At 50.2% G+C, this 22327-nt stretch overlaps 2 protein-coding genes across 2 annotated transcripts; one reads left to right on the forward strand and one right to left on the reverse strand.

The window, feature by feature from the left end:
- The first annotated feature begins 909 nt into the window (after positions 1-909).
- Positions 910-9466, forward strand: ATG4D (autophagy related 4D cysteine peptidase). Its single transcript, XM_080930739.1, has 10 exons — positions 910-1323; positions 2342-2425; positions 2510-2683; positions 3769-4042; positions 4119-4183; positions 6151-6281; positions 8248-8326; positions 8409-8485; positions 8568-8687; positions 8952-9466. Exons 1-10 carry the CDS (start codon positions 1089-1091, stop codon positions 9132-9134), a joined length of 1422 nt encoding a protein of 473 aa, XP_080786865.1. The 5' UTR covers positions 910-1088; the 3' UTR covers positions 9135-9466.
- Positions 9467-9533: 67 nt separating this feature from the next.
- Positions 9534-21985, reverse strand: KRI1 (KRI1 homolog). The gene is made up of 19 exons (XM_080930738.1): positions 21890-21985; positions 21711-21784; positions 20449-20554; positions 19260-19374; positions 16517-16571; positions 16391-16440; positions 16187-16283; positions 16024-16101; positions 15341-15462; positions 14885-15011; positions 14686-14781; positions 13938-14108; positions 12254-12329; positions 12082-12170; positions 11798-11924; positions 11590-11720; positions 11190-11254; positions 11023-11121; positions 9534-9866 (listed from the first exon to the last, which is right to left on the reverse strand). Exons 1-19 carry the CDS (start codon positions 21981-21983, stop codon positions 9542-9544), a joined length of 2097 nt encoding a protein of 698 aa, XP_080786864.1. The 5' UTR covers positions 21984-21985; the 3' UTR covers positions 9534-9541.
- Positions 21986-22327: the final 342 nt, after the last annotated feature.

Consider the following 22327-nt stretch of genomic DNA (forward strand, 5'->3'; position numbering starts at 1 on the left):
AACCATCTATATATAATAAATAAATCTTTAAAAAAAAAGTCACACCCAGGGTGACATCTGTTCTGGGTTGATAAACTCTGTTGTGTTCACAGTCTCTTTTGTTCTGGCCTCAAACGCTGCGCTCCTGCGTCTGCCCCCTGAGACTTGGATTGCATGCACCGCTACCCCTGGTTTCTGAGAATAGAACATAGGACCTCATGCATACTAGGCCTATCAACTCAGCTCCTTCCACAGAATGCTCACTCTTAGAGTCTCCTGGCACTTGGGAGGCTGAAGCAGATGGGCAGCCAAGAGTTGGAGGCCAGCCAAAGCTACACAGTGTGTTCTCTGCCTGGGCTCTCAAATTTCACTGCAGCTGAGGTCATATCTTCTGGGCGTGTGACAGGAGCTAAGCAGGGCTTGCATACTCGGAATGTGCCCTCCTCAGGATAGACAGGTCTAAGTGAGAGCCCGTTTCAAAATATTGGAAAAGGACCTTCAGATGGCCCAATTCTATGGGAACCTGCGTTTGGTCTTTTCAACCCTTGGGATGGAAGATGAGAAGAGACTTAAGCATCTTACGTGGATTCGAGCTCTCCACCGGAATGACAAACCCCAGGTGTCGCACCCAGAACATTGAATTTCCACTGCAGTGGGATTTAAGTGGCAGGGAGGGGAAATCAACGCTCTGGAGCGAGAAGAGGTCTGGCGTCCGCAGTTTGAAGTGTCATCCATAACGAGGGTCTGCAAGGCTTTAGAAAGGGGTGACAATGGGCGTGATCTTCTCAGGGACTGACCCATTGGTCTCAGATAAGGGCCCCGGGACTCCCTTGCGCCTGCGCGGTGAGATTAGGAGGGTGTGGCGAGTCCTGGGGAGGCTGACAGGGGAGGGCGTGGCTTGCTCTCTGACCAAGCCCACCGTATCCGGGTGCTTGGGCCACCAAGATGGCGCTGGCTGCGGCACTCCGGATACCTGGTGCGACTAGAGCCGGACCCGGGAGCTCGGCTCTGGGTATAGAGTAACGCTGTTCTGGCCGCGGGGCTGGCCCTGAGCGTTCGCAGTTCCCCGGACCTCAGGGGACACCTGCGTCCTTCTTCCCGGCTCGTCCATGAACTCCGTGTCGCCGGCCGCGGCGCAGTACCGCAGCGGGAGCCCAGAGGACGCGCGCCGGCCCGATTGTCGCCGGCCGAGGGGACAAACCCGGATCCCGGATCCCAGCAACCTCGGACCTTCGGGGTCCGGAGTGGCAGCTCTCGGCTCATCTGGGACGGACCCCGCGGAGCCTGACGAGGTGGACAAGTTCAAAGCCAAGTTCCTGACAGCCTGGAACAACGTCAAGTATGGTGAGGAGGGGGTGCACGGGTCAAGGGTGTCAGAGGGGTCAGAGCAAAGGAAACCGAACCTTTACTCTGTCCTGGGGATGATCCCACCCAGGAGTCACCCTCAGGTCCTCTGCCCTTTCCAGTCCTGGACTTAGATGGTTTTCAAGCCCCGCCTGTCACACCTGTTTGACCTTGGCCAAATTCCTTGCTTTCTTTCAGTCTGTTTACTGCCCTTCATAAAATAGGTGTAATAGTAAGAATAGCGCTAGCAGATGGTAGTTCACAACTGTAATCCCGGTACTTGGGATGCTGAGGCAGGAGGTTTACCAAGAGTTTTAGCCTAGCCTAGGCTACATAATGAGTTCCAGACTGACTTGAGCTCCTCATGAGACTCTCTCTCTCTCGAAAATCGGAAGTAGGGGTCCTAAAGAGACTACTCAGCAGCCCTAGCTGCTCCTCCAGAGGACCCAAGTTCAGTTACCAGCACCCACATGGCAATTCACAACTGTCTGTAACTCTGTTTCATGAGCTCTAATACCCTCACAGGGACATACATGCAGGCAAAACACCAGTGGGCTTTTTTTTTTTTTTTTTTTTTTTTAATTGGAAAAAGGCTAGTGGTAGTTAAAGACATTTGCCACCAAGCTTGAGGACCTCGGCTCCAGCCTGGACCCTGATGGTGGAAGAAGAGAACCAACTCCTGCAAATTTTCTATATTCCAGACCCAAGCTGTGGTGCTTGTCCACATACATACACAAGCTGATATACACAGAACAAGAATGTGCTTTATACATTTACAGCAAACCCAACAACAGTCAGGATAGAATGGCCCTGGCTCCCTGGGTGGATAGTGAACCTTTTGAAGATGTGATTAAGTCCCACTTGTGTTCTAGACAGATGTGGTGTGGCATGGGTTCTGCAGAGCCTGCCCCCTGACATCTCTGCTAGGATCAGGCTCATTTTACCACTGGGGAATGGAAGGCCCATTGCTGGTACTTGAGTGCTTTAAATTGCTGGGAGCTACCCTGTGTCTTCCCAGGTTGGGCAGTTAAAAGCCGGACCAGCTTCAGCAAGATCTCCAGTGTTCATCTCTGTGGGCGATGCTACCACTTCGAGGGAGAGGGTGAGGTGTCAAATCTGGGACCAGGGGAGGGAAAGTCTCCTAGGGCTTTCCTTGGTTGCCAGGCTGACGAGTTGGTTCTCATAGGTGACATCCAGCGGTTTCAAAGGGACTTTGTATCTCGACTGTGGCTCACATACCGCCGGGACTTCCCACCCCTAGCTGGAGGCAGCCTGACCTCAGACTGTGGCTGGGGATGTATGTTACGAAGTGGTCAGATGATGCTGGCCCAGGGTCTGCTCCTGCATTTTCTGCCTAGAGGTGAGTTGTGTATAAGTAGCCTGCGTAGCCTGCCAGTGCCAGGTGTCTGGGGCAGCACTTTAAAGCTGTCGCAACCTGAGAGTTGAACAGTGCATTGGAATCCCAGAGCCTGGGAGGCTGAACAGAATTTTGAGATACAGTATCTGGTCTGGTATACATATTGAGTTTAGGCCAGTCAGAGATGTGTATGTGTGTTTGACATAAATATGTGTGTGTGACACACACACACACACACACACACACACACATATATATATTATATATGTATGTATGTATCAGGAAAACAAGATCTTAAGTGGTGTCTGCCTGTAAACCTAGCAAGTACTTGGGGGAGTTAGGAAAAACAGTTCAAAATTATTTCCAAAGGCTATACAAGAAGCTGTCTCAAAATTAATTAGGCATTTGCCATAACGCCTTTAATCCTAGTACATAGGCAGAGGCAGGCAGATTTCTCTGAGTTTGAAGCCAGCCTGGTCTACAAAGTGGGTTCCAGAACAGCCATAGTTGTTACACAGAAAAGCCCTGCCTTGAAAAACAAAATAAATACATAGTAAGTAAGTAAATAAGAGTTACAGAAATGGCTCTGCTGTTAAGATCACTTGCTACTTTCGCAGAGGACCCAGGTTTGATTTCCAGCACTCACATGTGAGTTACCTACTCACAACCATAGGTAATTACAGTTTCCTGGTATCTGACACCCTCTTCTGGAATATTGAGCACCAGGCTTTCACAGAGCTCTTAAATCCTGGAGGCAAAACACTCCTGCACATAGGCTAAAAATAAACCTTTATTTAAAAGGAAAAAAAAGTGTTTGGCAGGGTTTGGTGGAGCAGGGCCTTTAATCCCAGCACTTGGAAGGCAGAGGTAGGCCAATCTCAGTGAGTTTGAGACTCCTCTACAGAATGAGTTCCAGGACAGCCTGGGCTGTTATACCGACACCTGGTCTCACCAAAACAAAACAAGTAGGCAGTTTGGAATTCCCATGAGTATTAGAGTTCCGAGTCAAATGTGAGGGAAGTAGGAATTTTGTGTGAAGTTTGGCTGCAAGTGTACACGTTTAGCTCTCAGTTTCATCTCTTCCTCAGACTGGAGGTGGGTGGAGGGCGCAGGATTGGCTTCCTCTGAGATGCCAGGGCCAGCCTCTCCCAGTCGATACCGAGGGCCTGGTCGTCGTCCCCCGCGATGGACCCAGGGTGCACTGGATATGGAACAGGATCGTTGGCACCGGCGGATTGTTTCCTGGTTTGCTGATCATCCTCAGGCCCCCTTTGGTCTGCATCGGCTAGTGGATCTTGGGCAGAGCTCTGGCAAGAAGGCAGGAGACTGGTACGGACCCTCTGTGGTGGCACACATCCTCAGGTGAGACTCACTGCAGGGAAGATGGGAGCTGCTGGTGACCACAGGAACTCAAGCATGTTTGCTTTCCTGCCCCCAGGAAAGCTGTGGAGAGTTGCTCAGAAGTCACCCGCCTGGTGGTGTATGTCTCTCAGGACTGCACAGGTAAGGTTGGGAACAAACTTCTACCTGGAACCAGTGCTACCCAAAGCCCTGATTTCTCAGGGGCTGATGCAAGTTTTGGGATAAAGGTTCCCTCTCCTGCCTCTGCAAAGTCTAGGAAGTCAGAATGAAAGGTTTCAGACAGGAGACCCTCCTCCACCCTTCCTCATTCCAGTCTCACTTTAAAAAAGAACACCTTTATTTATGTGTGTGGGGGGGAGGCCTGTAGCAAGGTGCACGTGACCTTGGGGAGTGGGTCCTGTCCTGTGGGTTCCAGAGATGGCAGCAGGTGCCTTCGCTTGCCTGGCTATCCCATCAGCCCTGTTCGCTTTAACTCCACCAAACTATCCTGATTCTTAGCCAGTCTGGTATTCTCAGGCTCACAAGCTGGCAGAGGGTTCAGTGACTCACTGAATCATAAAACCCAGGGTTCACAAGATGGCTCAGTGACTGAAGGGGCTTGCTGCAAAAGCCTGACAGCTCGAGTCTGAACCCTGCACCTTTCTTTGACCGCCAGTTTTGTGCTTTGACATATAAACCCTCAGATACACAATAATAATATTATATTTTTTACAAAAGGGCTAGCCCAATGAAGGCTTGGCTAGTGAAGGTTTTTGCAGCCAAGCCTGATAACATGGATTGGATCTCCCGAGCCCACATGGTTGAAGGAGAAAACTGACCCACATGTGACATATACAACTAAATTAATCAAAACAGTGCTTATGGAGGGTGTCCCAATGTTAGCCATTGCTTTCTTCCAGGTCAGCTAATTATATTAATATAGCTTTGTTTTTATTAACTTAGGGTCTCTTGTAGCTCAGGCTGGCCTCCAAGCTAGCGTGTAAGAAGTATGAGACCGAGAGGTGATGGTGGTGGATGCCTTTGATCCCAGCACTTGGGAGACGGGCAGATCTCTGAGGGTTTGAGGCCAGCCTGCTCTACAGTGTGAGCTCCAGGACAGCCAAGACCACGCGGAGACACCAAGTCTTGAAAAACCTAAAAAAATGATGAGTATGATGTTGAACTTAGACTCTCCTGCCTGAGCCTATGGGGGATTGCAGTTTAAGAGGCGGCTACCTTTAACTCTGACATTTGAGGTAGAGGCCGCTAGTTCTACTCCACTCCAGTCTACATGAGGACTTCCAGGACAGCCAGAGCTGTAGAGTGAGACCCTGTCTCGAAAAAAGGGGTTGTGTTTTTATGAGGACTGAGGAGGTAGCTCCGTTGTTTCCATCACCAGAGCCAAGGCGTGGTAGCGGAGGCAGACGGTGATCTGTGGGGCTCTCTGGCAGCCAGCCTCATCTGGTTTTCTAGCCTCAAGGCAGTGAGAAACCCTGTCAAATATAAGATGGGGGTGTTCCTGAGGGACAGAGGTTGCCCTGTGACCTCAGTTTGCACACAGGTTGTGCACCCATACACACATGTGAATGTGCACCATCCATGCACACACAGGCTGGGGCTGGGTGGGGCTGAGAACTGTAGTTAAATTGTAAAGAAGACACATTGATAGCCAGGCTCTGGCATTTATCCCCAGCACCACAAGAAACAGTTTGAAGTGGGGCTTGCTGATGCCTGCTCAGAATCCGTGTTGCTAAGATTATGGCTCATCTGGTAGGGAAAGCAATTCCCTGACATGCATAAAGCCTTGGGTTTCATGCTTAACACGGTATAAAACCAGTTTGGTGGCAGTCTCAGCCCATGAGAGGTAATCCAGGATGGCCAGGCCTCACAGTCATCCTGGCTATGTAGTGTTCTAGGCCAGCCTGGACCCCATGAACCTTAGGCCCTCACTCACTCTTCCTGCTCATGGGGTAGTCAGTGCTTGCCTGGAGGTCCCAGGATTGTCTTGGACTAGAAAGTCTCTGCAGATGAGAACTGCATTGCTCACCAGGAGTTGCAAGGGTGATGACAGTGTGCTCCTAGAGTTAGAAGCCTTGGTAGAAAGGTGACCTGCTGCCCTGTCTCTGCAGTGTACAAGGCAGATGTGGCACGCCTGGTGTCCTGGCCAGATCCCACAGCGGAGTGGAAGTCTGTTGTCATCCTGGTGCCTGTACGACTGGGTGGGGAGACCCTTAACCCTGTGTATGTGCCCTGTGTGAAGGTAGGCACCTTGTGATGGAGCACCTCTGCCTAGGGGCCTTCACACTTAACATGTCAGCCATGGGTGTCATTCTTTGGGACCTATGTGTGTTCGCATGTGAGAGTGTGCGTGAGCATGCACACACGCATAAGTGTCCTCTTCTGTTATGTAAGTGTATATGGTATATACAGATATATGTAAATGGGTGTGCACACACAGAAGTGAGAAGACACAGGGTACCTACTCTGTCATTCTGTTATTCCTTTGTGACAGGGTCTCTCTCACTAGCCCTGGAGCTGGGGTGGCAGCCAGCAGTCCCTAGTGATACCACATTTTTGCCCCCACAGTCATGTGTCACCATGCCCAGGGTTTTACACAGGTGCTGTTTTGGTCTTTTGGTGCTAATGTTTTGAACTCAGGTCCTCATGATTGGTGAGCAAGTGCTCTTATCCTTAGAGCCATCTCCCCAGCCCCCATCAGTTTTCTGAGACAATTGCAGGCACATACTAGCAGGCTTCTGTCACAGGCTCTGGGGCTTGAATGCAGGTCCTCACTTGGTGCTACCCATTAGTGACATAGCTGCAACTAGTCCACTGGCTACCATGAGGACTGGGATTCAACCAGTGACATGAGCCAGAGCTCTAAGTGTGTCAGGTAGAGTGGACCTGAAAACAAGCTGAACTGCTCTGGAAGACTGGGGAAGAAGCTCAAGGTGTGTGCCAGGCAGCACACAGTTCAATCCCAGCACACAAATGTATTTTCTTATCAAAAGCAGCACTTGGGAGGCAGGAGGACCTTCTAGAAGGCACATGAACTAGAGAAGTGTCCCAGGGAAAGAGGACATGACAGTCAGTCTCAAGCAGAAACCCTCTGGCAAGTCTGCACTCAAATAAAACACCAAGTTCTCCCTGTAGCCAAAGCCATGTATCATCTGTCGCCTTCCCTCCGGGTCTCTCCTCACTTCATGTTCTGGCTCTCAGTGGGTGAGGCAGACTGTCAGAGCCCACATGTAAGATCAGATTTCCATCCCGGCACCCTGGAGTTAAGGCAGGAGAATCTAGAGTGGAAGGGCAGCCTGGGCTACACAGGGAGACTAACTCAAGTATTTGTCTGTCCTCTTGGTACAGACCTGTCACTGTAGCTAGGATTTGGGAGGCAGTAGAGACAGGGAGGATCAGAAGTTTTAGGCAAGCCTTGGCTATATGAGAGTCTCTGATTAGGAAAAGCACCAGGTGTAGTGGAGCCTTTAATCCCAGGAATTGTGGGGATAGAGGCATGTGGATCTCTGTTAGATCTTTCAACAGTGGTTCTCAACCTTTGGATCATGACACCCATTTGGGTGTGTGTGTGTGTGTCAAATGACCCTTTCACAGTAGTTGCCTAAGACCACTGGAAAACAGATATTTACATAACAATTCACAATAGTGCCAAAATGACAGTAATGAAGTGGCAATTAAAAATAACTGGTTTGGGGGTCACCACAACATAAGGTTGTGAATCATTGGGTTAGAGAAGTAGTTTAGTGGTTAGGAGGGGACACTGCTCTTTGGAAAGGTCCAGAGTGTTACTTAGCACACACCAGCTGCTCACACTGCCTATAACTCCAGGGAGCTGACACCCTCTTCCAGTACTGCACTTGGGGCACAGAAACATAGGGGCTCACTCACCCTTTAATTCCAGCACTTGGGAGGCAGAGGCAGGTGGGCTTGAGGTTCAGGCCAGCCTGGTCTACAGTGAGTTCCAGGACAGCCAAGGCTACAGAAAAACAGAATTAAATAAACCCTGTAAGAAGTTATGGTCCTTTCTCCCTCCCTCTCTCTAAGGTCTTCACACCAGCAGCTAAGGCTTTTCTGCTCTAGAAATCTTAGTGCCACCAGACTGGGCTGGTTAGGCTGATGGCTGCCCCACTCGATTCCCTGGCTTCAAAGGATCTAGGTACCAGCTTGGTGTGCTGAGCTCCTGTCTGATGCCAGCCTCTCTTCTACAGGAGCTTCTGCGCTCAGAACTCTGCCTGGGAATTATGGGGGGCAAACCCCGGCATTCACTGTACTTCATTGGCTATCAAGGTAAGGCAGAACCCACTTTCTTAGGTCACAACCCTCTGCCTTCCTGTCCACCTTAGTTTACTCAGTCTCCTTCCCCCACCAGATGACTTTCTGCTCTACCTGGATCCTCACTACTGCCAGCCCACAGTGGATGTCAGCCAGGCCAACTTCCCCCTGGAGGTGAGCTGGTTGGTGGCTTTGGATGGGGGTGGCAGGTATGGGCACAAAACTGGGGTCCCTCAAACCTCTCTTATCTGCCCAGTCCTTTCACTGCACCTCACCACGCAAGATGGCCTTTGCCAAGATGGACCCCAGCTGTACGGTGGGGTTCTACGCTGGGAACCGGAAGGAGTTTGAAACACTCTGCTCGGAGCTGATGAGGGTGAGCTACCATCATGGGGTATGATCTTAGAGGTAGCAGACACTCACAGTAACAAGCCACTCATGCTCGACAGCACAAGTACATCAAGGACTACTTCAGTCCAGGGGATTTCATCCACCACTAGGAAGCTCAGCCCAGAATAGATCTGAAAAGCTTGGCCACTGTTTGGGGGCATTTGGGGGTCAGCCATTTATAAGCGAGCCAGTTATGCATGGCGCAGTTCTGAAAGCTGACTGACTGACACCTCTCTCCTCCATCCTACAGATCCTCAGCTCCTCCTCAGTCACAGAACGCTACCCCATGTTCACAGTGGCTGAGGGCCACGCTCAGGACCACAGCCTGGATGCCCTTTGCACCCAGCTCTCCCAGCCCACGCTGCGGCTACCTTGCACAGGACGTCTACTCAAGGCCAAAAGGCCCAGCTCTGAGGACTTTGTGTTTTTATAATGGGAAGGGATGGGGAAAAATGCCAGACTATTTATTTTTTTATTTATGTCATGTCAGGTATAGGATCTGGACTCCAGTGGTGGTACTGGACCCCTGTCCTCCCCAACACAGCTGAGACCTACCTGGGCCCCCAGCTTGGGGTTATGCCCTTTAGCTGTCCTCACCCCCAGCTGCCCGGCTCCGAGGAGCCCGGATGGAGAATGGGCTCCAGGGCACTCACTCAGGGCCTGATTCAAGTTCTGTAGCCTGCACTGGATCACTGTACTCACTGTCCTGGGAGAGCAGACTGTGACCGTGGTGGGGGCTGATAAAGATGCAGACTTGAACACGCCTGTGGTTGTTTCGTGTTTCCAAGCTTAAGAAACAGCAGTGCCCTCTCTCGCAGGCAGCTTGGCTCCCTGTATCCCTCAGGAGCGGCTCTGCTGTTTCTTCCTTTGGCGACCTAATTGGCGGAAGTGCAGCTTTTTGGGGTTGAGACCAAAGGCCTGCAGTCTCTGTCGGCTGAACTTGTGACCTCCAAGTGTCACTGTGGGACCAAGCAGCCTAGCCTTCTTGTTCTTCTGCTTCTGGGATGCTGGCTTCTCTGGGCAGGATGTGTGGGCCCGCTCCTCTTCCTTGGCTAAGGTCTCAGGCTGAGGCTTCTTCCCGTCTGCTCCATTGGGCATGGGCAGCTGTACTTGTGGGCTGGCTTTGCTTTCTGACTTTCCTGTGGCTTCTGTGGGCAATTCCATCCTAAAGGGAGAAATGTCAAGGCTTAGGTCAGCCTGTTGCACGCAGAACATGGTTTCGCCCCCTTTTTTTTGTTTGAGAAGGAGTTCATGTAGCCCAGGCTAGCCTTAAACTGTTTACCCAAGATGACCTTTAATTAATTAATTTTATTCATGAGTACACTGTAGTGTCTTCAGACACACCAGAAGAGGGCATCAGATCTCACTATAGGTGGTTGTGAGCCACCAGGTAGTTGCTGGGAATTGAACTCAGGACCTCTGGAAGAGTAGTCAGTGCTCGTAACTACTGAGACATCTCTCCAGTCCCAACTTTTTTTTTTTTCTTAAAAAAAGAGTGAGGTGATGTGGTCTCTGTCCTGGAACTCACTGTAGACCACAGTGGCCTTGAACTGAGAACTCTTCAGGGGTTTTTATACAGTGCTGAGATAGAGGCCAGGGCTTTATACGGGCCAGGAAAGCACTCTGCCCACTCAACCGGAATCCTGGTTTTATTGTCTGTTTACAGAACCCAGATGGCCTCAGCTACCTGAGATAACTTTCACAAACATGACAGGTTAACTGGACCATCGGAAGCCATGTATGTCAGTCAATTCCATGTGCCTTTAGTGCAGTTACCACGTCTGTTCCAACTGAGAGTCTGGGTCCTTAGACTCTAGGGGGTGGCAGTGACAACTGTCCTTGTAACAGCTAACAAGCCTATAAGGTGCTTGTAAGAATTTATCTTGCTCAGGCTTGGGATAAAACTCAGGACTTTAATCACACTAGACAAAATCTCACTAGGCGTGGTAGTACACACCTTCAATCCAAGCACTTGAGGTAGAGGGCAATCTCTGAATTTGAGACCACCCTGGCCTACATTAAGAAGCTCCAAGAGGACTACACAGACCCAAGTCTTAAATAAACACAATCTTTACATCCCATAAGGGCAGGCAATTGTTGCTGTGGAGCCCAGACTGGCTTCAAACTCATGAACCCTGTCCTGCCTCCCTAGTGGTGGGATTACAGATATACACCTCAGGGTGCAGTCCTTCTGACTCAGTGTCTGAAGTCTGAACCATAAAGTCACCTTACCAAGAGGGACTGTTTCTGCCCTACCATTTTCATACCTGGGTCAGTTACATGAGCTCCCCCTCCCACCCCACCGTGCGCCCAGTGCTTACTCTTCCTGGCACAGAGACTTGAAGATCTGCCTCTTCTTCCACATGTTCTGGGCCTTCTGGCTGTACACCCGCTGCTCCTGCATCTCTTCCTGCTCCGACCTGTGTACCACAGGTGTTCTAGAAGCTGTCCAAACTGGCTCCCTCCTCCCCAACCACCCTGCTGTCACCTGTACATGCAGGTCTTCTTCAGGGAACACCAGCGGTTCAGTTCCTTGTCATCAGCTGCAAGGATCTACATGGGGAGTAAGATACCTACTGTGTGGTCCTGGGGCCTGCCTCTGGGCCTTAGTTACTCCGAAGGGGGTGGGGGGGAACTGAGTTCAGTGTTTCGTTATTGAGGCAAGGTTTGTTTGAATGTCACTCTATAGCTGAGACTATCCTGGGAGTCACGGCAGCCCCCTCTGACCTCAGCCTCTCCAGTGCTGCCCTCCATTAAGACTTTCAGCTCTTAGTGACAGAGGCAGCATCGAATTTCAGATCTTCCTATCAAACCTCACTACAAAGAATGCTCTCCTCCTCCAATCCCCTGCCCTTCTGTCAATTTTCCCCGCCTGCCCTGGTTCCAACCTCCTCTGTGCTGAGCCCAAAGTCACAGGGCACCACAGTGCGGTACTTGAAGCGACAGGGCAGGTCGTCGATGATGTCCTCATAGTCCAGACGGTAGTACTCATCTAGGTACTCCTCAAAGGTCCTGTTCCCTGCACAAGAGACACAGCTAGGGCAGTATGTGCTCAAGGTCCTGAGGCACACTACCCCATCATGTCTTGTGCCTCACCAGGGTCAAACATGGGCTTCTCCTGTCCCACAGCAGCTGCAAATGGAGACTTGCGCTTTCTCTTGCCTGAGGTGGGGGCCTCACGAAGCTTCTTCCGAGGTTGGCTGGGGTCATAATCTGCATCCATCTATCAGAAAGGGCTGGTCAGTTCTAAATGCTTCAGTAGTATCCAGACCCAGACAGGTACATGCATTGCTCTTAAGGTCTCACACAGCCCGTGCAGCTAAGCCTTGGAACAGGCTACCAACTGCACCCTACTTCAGACCCAGACCAGTGGCACTCACATTAAAGTCGGGGTCCTCACAGTGCAGCTCCTGTTGGTTCCAGGCACCGTCTTGCTCAGGACCACCCCACGTGTCCCAGTTCCAGTCATCTGGTTCCAAAGAGGACAGGCAAAGTGAGGCCAGCACCTGGGCTGCACTGACCCTGTTCCCCCAGCTTTCTAAAGACACACACCTTCCAGCCCATCCTCTTCCTCAAAATGTGGCTTCTCTTCCTCCGCAGTACCATAGAAGGCATCTCCAAAGCATTTCTGCAAGGGAAGGGCAGGCCTAAGGGGCAGCAGCACCCACACCCCTACAGGAGCTCAGCTGCCCCATGGCAATGCCAGCACACCTCATCAGTCTTACTGTTGTACAAGACAGGGATTCACGTAGACGAGGCTGGCCTCAAACCATGTACCAGAGGCTAGCCTCGACATTTTGATCCATTTGCTTCCACCTCTGAGTGTAGTGACTGCAAGCGTATGAATGGCAATTTTTTGCTTTTATTGAGACAAAGTCTTGTAGCCCAGGCTGGCAGTCCTGCCTCAGATTCCCAAGTGCCAGGATTCTAAGCCCATGCCAACACACCCAACTATGTGTGGCTCCTGAGTCTTCCAAGGAATGGTCTCCTATGAGTTGAGACCCCCCCCCCCCCCACGGCGCTGCCTGTTGTCTAGGCTGCACTGGTTCTTCACAACAGCTTCAGCTCTGGAGGACTCAGACCCTGCCATCACTGTACCCCATTACCCAAGACATAATTGCTAGTCAGGACTCCACGGAGCTGTCATCATTCCTGACAGGCTGAGGGGAACTTTCCCCCAAGATCCTACCTCCACTGGACGTGGTACATGGGTAGCAGCAGGGGATCATGGGTAGCAGCAGCCTGGGCTACAAAATGAGGCTGGAACTCAGATGGCATGGTGCTGTCCCAGTATACATAAAGCCCTGGTACCACCCCTACCACTACAATCTACATCTGAGGCCACAGCTGTGATTCTACAAGGCTGCAGCCATGTCTCCAGTAGTACCGTGATCCCTGTGTCTATACAGGGATATGTCAGGTATATAGTCGGTTCCCAATTACAAGGTGGTTGGGGCTGGGCACCCTGAATTCTATGACCAGAGAAACACAGATCTGTTGGGGGCCTGTCAGAGGAAAAGCACTGTCAACTGTGCATTGATTTTCATTTTTTTCTGCCTTTACTTTTACTCAGTGTGTATGGAGCTTTGCCTGGATGTGTGACTATACCACATGCACATCTGGTGCTCCAGAAGAGGGAACCAGACCCCCTTGGACTGTAGGTACAAAGAGTTATGCGGTGACATGCGGGTGATGGGACCTGAACCTCCGTCTTCTGGAAGAACAGCCAATGCTCTTGAAGGCCTGTGTGTGCACTTACTAAACACTCTGCATATGCTCAGTCTGGAGCAGGCTCTTGATGAAATTCTTAGTTACAAGAGCGACAGCAACTTGGTCCTCTACAGAGAAACCAAAGCTTGGGCTATGCATTAGCTTTGGAAGGTTCCATTCTTTGTTGTTGGTGGTTTTCTTGGTTTTGTTTTATTGTTTTGTTTTGGGGTGGCAGAGGCGGCACCCCAAATATAAAAAGGTGATCTACCATAGCCATGGCCCAGCCCCTCACTTGAGGATTGTAGGCAGGGGTTCTATCACACCCTAGCCCTTCCCATGCCCCTCTCCCAGAGGATTATTTTTTATGGCTGAATGCTGACCTCCACCCCACTGTCTCCCAGGCCAGCCTTCAAGTGCTGATCCTCCTGGCCCAGTGCAGTTGCCTCTTTCACGTCAAAGGAAACGATGCCACAGAGGTCAAGGCTAGGGGACCTCTGGCCACAGACAACTTCCCGAGCTGTCATACCTGCATGAGCTGGTCGTGCTGGGCAGGGTCAAAGTCGTCCTCCAGGTCCTGCTCCTCAAGGCCCAGTGTCTCGTTGCCAGTGACCTGGCGCAGCTTCTCCAGCTTGGCCAGAATCTCCTTCCTCTTTAGGTTCTTTAACTGTTTCAGTTCCTCCTGCTTCCTGGCCTTCTCCTGCGGGTGGGAAAAGCTCAGCATTCCTAATACGTAGAGCCGTGCACTGGGGCCTCCCGATACAGTTTTCTGTTTTCCTTTGAGACAGCTCAGGCTGACCTTACTACAGATCCTCCTGCCTCCGCCTCCTGAACTCGGGAATCCAGGCATTCTCAGCTACGCCTGTTTCCTTCATGCTCTGTGCACCACGTGCTTTATCCACTGAGCTGCGGCCTGTTGTGTGTGCTTTTGAGATGGTCTCACTAACTCAAGGTGCCGAAAACTCTTTATGTAGACCAGGCTGACCTTGGGATTGTGGTGACCTGCACTGTCGATGCAGGTGCACAACACCATGCCACATGATTTTTATTACTATCTTTATTTTATTTTATTTTTTGGACATAGGGTCTTTATAGCCCAGGCTGGCCAAGAATCAATCCTCCTGCCTCTGTTTCTTTTCTTCTGGGAGATGGTGTAAGTAGGTTTCCCAGCTTAGCCTTGAAATCTCTACCTACTTCAGGCACGTCCAAAATGTTCAGTGTCTGTGCCTCGGCTCTGGAGGGCCAGGGGATGGACCACCACACCCAGCCACACTCACCCTCTTCTTCCGCTCCTTCGTCTCTTCCCTCTTCTCCTTCCGGCGCTCATCCTTGCGTCGCACAGAGGATGCAATGCTTCGTGGATATGTCTTGACCTGAGACAGGAGAGGAGCACAGAGGGACCTCAGAGATGGCCTGTGGATGAAGGGGTTGGACCCAGGCAGCCATGTCCTCCCCGACCCAGGCCTGGGCACACACTGAGGCTGCATCAGGCTCCTCAAAGCGGAAGTTGTACTTGTGTTCAAAGTCTTCCTGCTTCTTCAGAAACAGCTCCCCTTCATCCGAGGAGTCATCCACTGCCAGCTGGACTGGGGGGCCCAGAGCCCTGAAGGACAACATGATGCAGTTCATGACCTCATTTTATTCCCACAACAACTCTATAAGGAGCTGGTAAGATGGCTCAGGAGGTGCTTGCTGACAAGCCTTAGGACCCAAGTTTGGTCCCATGGTTCCATATGGCGGAAGGAGAGAATTGACTCCCACAGTATAATGCCTATCTTTGGTATACTGCCCCGCCCCTGCAAATAAATAAACGTAAGGAAGAAATTACAAATCATAACTATTTTTAAGAACCCAAAGCTCACAATGTGCTTATTTCCTAGCCTGGGTGCTGGAGAGTATCCTGAGGCACACTGTGAAGCGGCGACTGCTTACCCTTCCTCCTCTGCCTCCTCCTCCTCGTCCTCCTCTTCATAGCGCTTGTTGAGGATATAATCCCTCAGGAACTGTTCCCCCTCGTCCAGTTCTGGGTTGTTCCAGTACTCCCTGAGGTGTGTCTAGGCAAAGAGAGGGTCCCACCAGCTCAGTCCCCTGGTGAGGGGCACTGAGGTAGCCTGTAATGGACCCAAGGAACTGAAATTTCACAGCCAAGATAGTCGGCAAATGACCATCTTTCTGTGCCTTTTGTTCTTCAAGACAACATCTTGCCTGAGGAGTCTGGCTAACTAGGCACTAACTACCATCTTGTCTCAGTCTCAGTATTGAGATTACAGATCTGAACAACCACACCCAGCCTGTATTAGTTCACTTTATTCGCTGAGAAACTGTAGTCCAGAAACTGTTCATGTGTATCCTCAAAGAATATGTCGTTGTTTATTTTTTGGTGCTGGAAAGGAATCCAGGGCCTTGTGCGTTCTAGGTGAGCACTTCCCTGAGCCATGACCAGCTGCTTACTGAAGGAATCTAGGCAGGCTTCAAGAGTAGAGCTGCACCCCAACCCCTCACTGGAGGACCCTAGGCAAGGGGCTCTACCACCGATCCAAATCCCAGTCCCTCAAGAGTCCTTGGGTATCTGAGTATGAGGTGGGGTACAGTAGGAACCAGCCCTGAGGACTTACCAGTTCTTTCAGTGACTCAGAGCTGTCAATCTCCCTCTGCCCCTTTAGCCACTCAAGGTAGTCCATGTCCTCCTGGGCCTGTGGAAGGAGGGCAAGCACTCGGGCTCTCAGGACTCCAGCTGCCAGTCTCCAGTTCCAGCCCCAGCAGAGTCCCCGCACTCACCTTTTCTGCCCCACTCTTAGTGTGCTTCTTCAGCAGCCCAGAGCCACCTTCCCCAGCACTTTCCTCTTCACTGCTGTCCTCCACAAAAGGCCGGAAGCTGCGCGCCAGGGAACAGACTTGAGAGATCTCATAGACCTCAGAGTGACACCCGGCAAGGGGCTGTCAGCAACGCTCCTGTCCCCACCCACTCCAGCCCACGCTTACCTTTCCTTCAGCTGTTTCTGCTCTTCTACATAGCTCTTTGTGGATGCTTCCTGCAGAGGAATTGGAAATGGGCCCCAGGCCAGCCACAAACCCTGACACCCCCAGTCAGCTTTTTGTTCTACCCACCTTGAGCCTATGATCAATGGTCTCCCCATCAGAGTTGTCCTCGTCCACATATTTGCTGCACAAAAACCAGACAAAACCTAGAATGTACTGTTGTCGCACAGTAGCTCAACACACAATGTCTTGAGTTCAAAATGGGTTTATTTGGCATTAATGTCTACTTACTAATTTTCCCAAAGAAATCTTTTGTATGTGTGTATGTATGAAATGTGTATGTGTATTATGTGCCAGGTACAGGTGCTGGGTGCCAAAGTCACATGTATGTTCCCTCGGCTGGCCTGAACTCACTACGTAGACCAGGGTGGCTTAGAACTCAGGGATCTACCTCCCTCTACTTCCAGAGTGCTGTGACTAGCGGAGTGTGCCAGCAAGCCCGGCTCCCCTCAGCATTAACCCGAGACAGCATCTCACTGTTCACAGTGGCAGCCAGGCTTGCTTTACTAGACTCCTGCATCCACTAGCTCTGCCCCTCAAGGCTGGGGTCGGTCACAGACAAGTGCTTGGCTATGTGCAGGATTTAACTTACCCACTGAGCCACCTCCCACCCCGGAAGACAAGGGTTCCGGAGTGTAGTTCTATCTAACTTGCAACTTGCTACCTGAAGCAGCCTGACCTAAAACGCCATGACCACAGTCTTGCTCCTGTCTCTCCAGAACTGGGGTTATAGGGAGGCACTCCTGAGTCTGGCTAGAACTTTTTAGTTTTAAAAGTATTTTTATTTCACAATATTTTTCTTGTTCCTTTCATCCTTTCTTTCTTTCATCCTTTCTTTCTTTCATCCTTTCATCCTTTCTTTCTTTCTTTCTTTCTTTCTTTCTTTCTTTCTTTCTTCCTTCCTTCCTTCCTTTCTTTCTTTTTTCCCCAAACAGGGCCAGGAAGCAAACCATTGGCTTTCCTCATGGCAAACAAGCCGTCTGCTGAAGCCTGTGCCCTCACCCTTGGCTTTTTGTTTGCTTTTTTTTTCCCTCAAGAACATTTATGGGGCTGGAAAGATGGCTCAATGGTTAAGAGCACTGACTGCTCTTCCAGAAGCCCTGAGTTCAATTCCCAGCAACCACATGGTGGCTCACAACCATCTATAATGGGATCTGATGCCCTCTTCTGCTGTGTCTAAAGACAGCAGCAGTGTACTCATATAAAATAAATACATGTTTTTAAAAAAGAATATTTATGTGTATGTCCATAGTGCGTGTGTTTACATACCACATGTGTGGGTGCCTGTAATGACCAGAAGAGGAGATTGTATCCCCTGGTTTACCACTGGGATCTGAGAGCTGGAATTCCAAGCAGACGGTAGCCACCTGGTGTGGATGCTAAGAACTGAACTCACGTCCTCTTAAACGCACTGAGCACTCTTAGCTGCTGTGTTACCTGTACAGCTTTTTAAAATACTAAGTGATGTTTTATATTATATTATATTATACTATATTAATTATATTATATTATATGTATGTGTGGGAGGGTTTTCGTTTGTACGTGCAGTGTCTGGGGAAGACAAAAGACACAGAACTCCCTTAGAGTCAGATGGCTTCGATCCTTGACATGAGCATAGGAAGCAAGTCTGAGGTAGGAAAAGTTAAATTTCACGTTACCTATTGTGTGTTTACATATGTATGTCACAGTGTGATGCAAAGTCACTTCTCTCCTGTCTGAGTTCTAGAGAGTGAAGGCAATGCGCAGGCTTAGTAAGCACCACTCTGCAAACCCCCCCACAGGCCTTTGGGGTTAAAGTATCACCACATAGCAGAGACTGGCCCAGACTCAACATCTTCCTACGTGGACCTCTTGTGTTCTTTAGGTTAGAGCTGAGCACCTCTATGTTTGGCCTCAACCTTCAGTGACTTCTTATTACAATGGGTTTTTATCAGGACAGCTACATGCTCCTGAGGGCCACAGGCCTGCTTGTCCCTATCCTCATGGGGTAGAGCACTGCTTTGAACTTCTGGTGAGAAGGGCCTAAGACTGCAGGTAGGATCACAGAGGCTCTGCGCCAGGGATTCCCTTAATGTGTAGGTTTGGGCTTTACTTCATTTTTTCTTCTATTTTTAAATTGTTATTTATTTATTTATTTTTATTTGGAGTCAGGTCTAACTATGTAGTGGCTGTTTTGGTCTGGAGACCATCATACCTTGTGCTTTTCTACCTGTAAAACCCTAAATATAGGTCAGCATCATGGCTCTGCCTAGAGAAGCATATTCTGTGCAAGATTCCAGACAATCTGAGTTCAAGAACTGTGACCCATGTAGAGATCAGGGAGAAAGAATACCCACAGTTGTCCTCTGACTTCCAAACACATGCCGTGGATAATGTATGGGCCCACCAACCCATCTAACCACTCTTTCCCCACACAATAATAATAAATAGTAAAGGCTGGAAAGATGGCTCAGCAGGTAAAGGTTCTTAAGGCCAAACCAGCAGACTTGAGGTTTGATCACTAGAATCCACAAGATGGAAGGAGAGAACAGAGTCCTAGAATTTATCCTCAACCTCTAAATGTGCTGTGGCCCTAAATCCCTGATAGTAAATAAAATTAAGAATGTTAAAAAGGTCAGGCATAGTTGTACACAATCTTAATCTCAGAATTCAGGAGGTAAAAGCAGATGGATTTCTGAATTCTGGTCTACAGAGCGAGTTCCAGGACAGCCAGAGCTACAGAGAAACCTCTACAAGGAAACAAACACTCTGGAACACCCTCATGGTCCCTAGGGAACTGGAAGCTGACAGGGGTGATGAGGCTCCTCCTTACCCTTCTTTCTCCAAGATGACTTTCCTCTCATAGTCCTTCAGGTACATGGGCTGCATTTTCTTCTGCTTCCCCAAGGCTGCTGGCTCCTCCTCACTCTCTGAAGATGAAGTTTCAGCTGGAGGATATCGAGAAAACACCCACTGTTACGCACAACTTCTCCCTTGCCCTGAGCAGAGAACCTCATGGGGCAGGGCTTGGAGCAGACCTAAGTTCTGAATCCTTGCCAGCCACTTCCAGTTGTAAAACAGTGAATCACCCTTATTCCCTGGTTATTTTTCCAGGGACAGAGAATGATATAGCCCAGGCTATGCTAAAACTCACTATATGCAAAAGAAACAAAGCAACTAACTAAACAAAATCTTTAGGTGCAGATATAGCTAAATTGATAGTGTTTGTCTGGCAGGCACAAGGCTCTGTTCAATTTCAGCTATGCGGCACATAACTGGATGTGATCCCAGCAAAGGACCACAAGTCCAGTCATATCCTTGACTACAGAGTAAGTTACAGGCCAGGCTGAGAAGCTACCACAAAAAAAAAAAAAAAAAAAAAAAAAAAAAAAAAAAAAAAAATCCAACCTGGCACTTTAAACTCATGGATTCATAGAGAAAGCTTTTCTTCTAGTGTATGTTGATGCCAGAGGTCAACTTACACATACAATCCCTCAAATGGCATCCATTCATTCTTTCTCGCCCTCCTTTCTTCATTGATTTTTTTTTTGAGAGGGGTGATTTTCTTAGATAAGGGTCTCATTTTGTCCCGGCCTCGTACTCTCACTGTAGATCTCAAACTCAGAGCTCCACCTGCCTTTGCCTCTGGAGTATTGGGATAAAGGTGTGCATCACACTGGCTGACGGCATCCCAGCAACTTTCCCGGGAGTTGCCTGTCTCTGCTTCCCCAGCACCAACATCACCAATGTGTGCCCACCAATTTCCATCACGTGATTTCTCAGAAAGATGCTCAGGTCTCTGCATGGCACCTACTTAACCAACTCACCCCTATTCCTGCCTCACCTTTTGTTTCTCTGACACAGGATCTCATTATGTAGCTCAGGCTGGCCCTGAGCCCTGAGTTACCAGCCTCCTGAGAGCTGAGATCCTGGGGTATGCACTGACACTCTGGGAAGGGAAACAATTCATTCAACAACTCCATCCCATCCAAACTAAGGCACTAGAGAAGATCCTTACCCACCTGTTCTCTGATAGAAAGTAGCATCTTTCTGATAAATTCGAGGGTCCTTTTTCTTCAGCAAGGACAGAGTTCTGTAGAAGTCTCTCTCCTGCTGGGGATCAAATTCCTAGAGTAGGAAAAGGAAGTAGGGTTGACTTCAGAAGGCAGCTGGACACAGTGTGGGTGGGTAGTGAGGACAGGATACAGCAGGGACTAGCAACCCTGAGGGTCGAGTGGAGGGGAAAAGAAGGAAGAATAAGGAGTCCGGAAGAGGAGAAATGCACACAGCACCATGTCTGGACTGATGTGGCAGGCATTTGACAGAGTAAAGGAGGAGTCGGGAAGAGAGGTTCAAGCTCAATAGGACAGGGTGGGCAACCGTGTAGGGAAGTTCAACATGCTCTTGGGTAGACTGGCAGAAAGCCCTGGCCACATATGATGAAGCCAAGATTAGAGGTGCTGTGGAAGACAGTAGAGCCCCATGTATTTCCATGTCAGACTCTTGGGGTTGAAGAATCAAAAGGTGGTTCCTAGGGGACTACTAGTCAGGATGTGAGGTACCTGTGGTGATGGAGGATAAAGTGAATAGAGAGGATATGACAATCCCTAGAGATGGAGGCACTACCTGTCACTCAAGGGATAGGGAAGTGTCTAACACCTTAGGGCTCTACTGGGTTAGTGGAGGATATCTTTTATGAATTGATGGGAAGTTTAGAGCCACATCTGGATAACAGTGAGGACTTGGTGTCTCCTAGACACTGTCACCCAACGGATTAGGGTGTGGACCTGGATGTTCTTCTAGGACCCTATGCAATTAAGATAAGGTGCTTTGTCCTTCTGCGGAAATAGAGAGGATTTGGTAAATCCCTAGATACATGGAAAATGGTGCTTGTCACTTAAGAGAGCTGGATGCAGGACATGAGGCTTGGGTCTCTCTGTGTATCTACATGGGGTGCTGTAGAAGGCTTGAGGTCAAGATAGGAAAATAGGTAAATTTAGTGACCACCTGGAAGGGGCTATCTGTCACTTAAGGGGTCAGAAGGTAAATCTAGAACATCCCCATAGGGTAAGGCACCCCTGTGCCTCCAGGTGAGAGCTCAATGGTTGGGAGACTTGGAATCTCTTCCAGAAAGACTTATTAGGCGATTCCAGGGTTGAGGGGATGACTGCCTGTCACTCAAAGCATGGGGGCGGGTCTTGAGGGATCCCGGACAGCACAACACGGTTGGGAAAAGCCCCGTGTACTTCTGGGTAGGATGCGAAGCTTGGTTGTAGAAGCTCACCACGTGCTCATCGCTGGAGTCAGACTCGGAACTGGAGTCGCCGCCGTCGTCCGGATCTCCATAGCGATCTTTCACTGTGGAACGAATGCACACGGGATTCCCCATAGCCACCATCACCAGACGCACACCCACCCCCGCAGCTTCCCACACCCTGGCCGGCACAGGCGCCCCTCACTCACGCCGCTGCAGCTCCTCACGCTCGCGGTAACGACTGTAGCGCGCAGCAAACGCTGCGTTAACCTTTAGAGACGCAGAAGCGCGCGGTTCCGGCATGGCGTCTGTGAGGCCTAGCGCGCACGCGTGCAACCGCCCCCTCCAGGGTGGGGCCTCCCTTAGGCACACCCCCTAAGAGCTTTTCTTAACGGGCATGTCCATTACAGACACGCCTTGCTCCACCCTCCACTCTTCCGGGATCTCGTTGGCCTTTTGCTCAGCAGGCCACACCCACGGGGACAAGCCTCTGCGGGGAAAAGGCCACAAGCCACCGCCCACCCTTCTCCACCCTGCAGGCTCCCGGCACCCAGCTGACATCTGGGGGCCCCTTTCTCCACTTGCGGTTTCCTGTCGCTCTTCCGTTCCGACAGCACCCGACCGCTGCCCCACCCAACATAGTTACC

This window comes from Micromys minutus (genome assembly GCF_963924665.1).
Source record: "Micromys minutus genome assembly, chromosome: 16".
In the NCBI taxonomy this organism is placed as follows: Eukaryota; Metazoa; Chordata; class Mammalia; order Rodentia; family Muridae; genus Micromys; species Micromys minutus.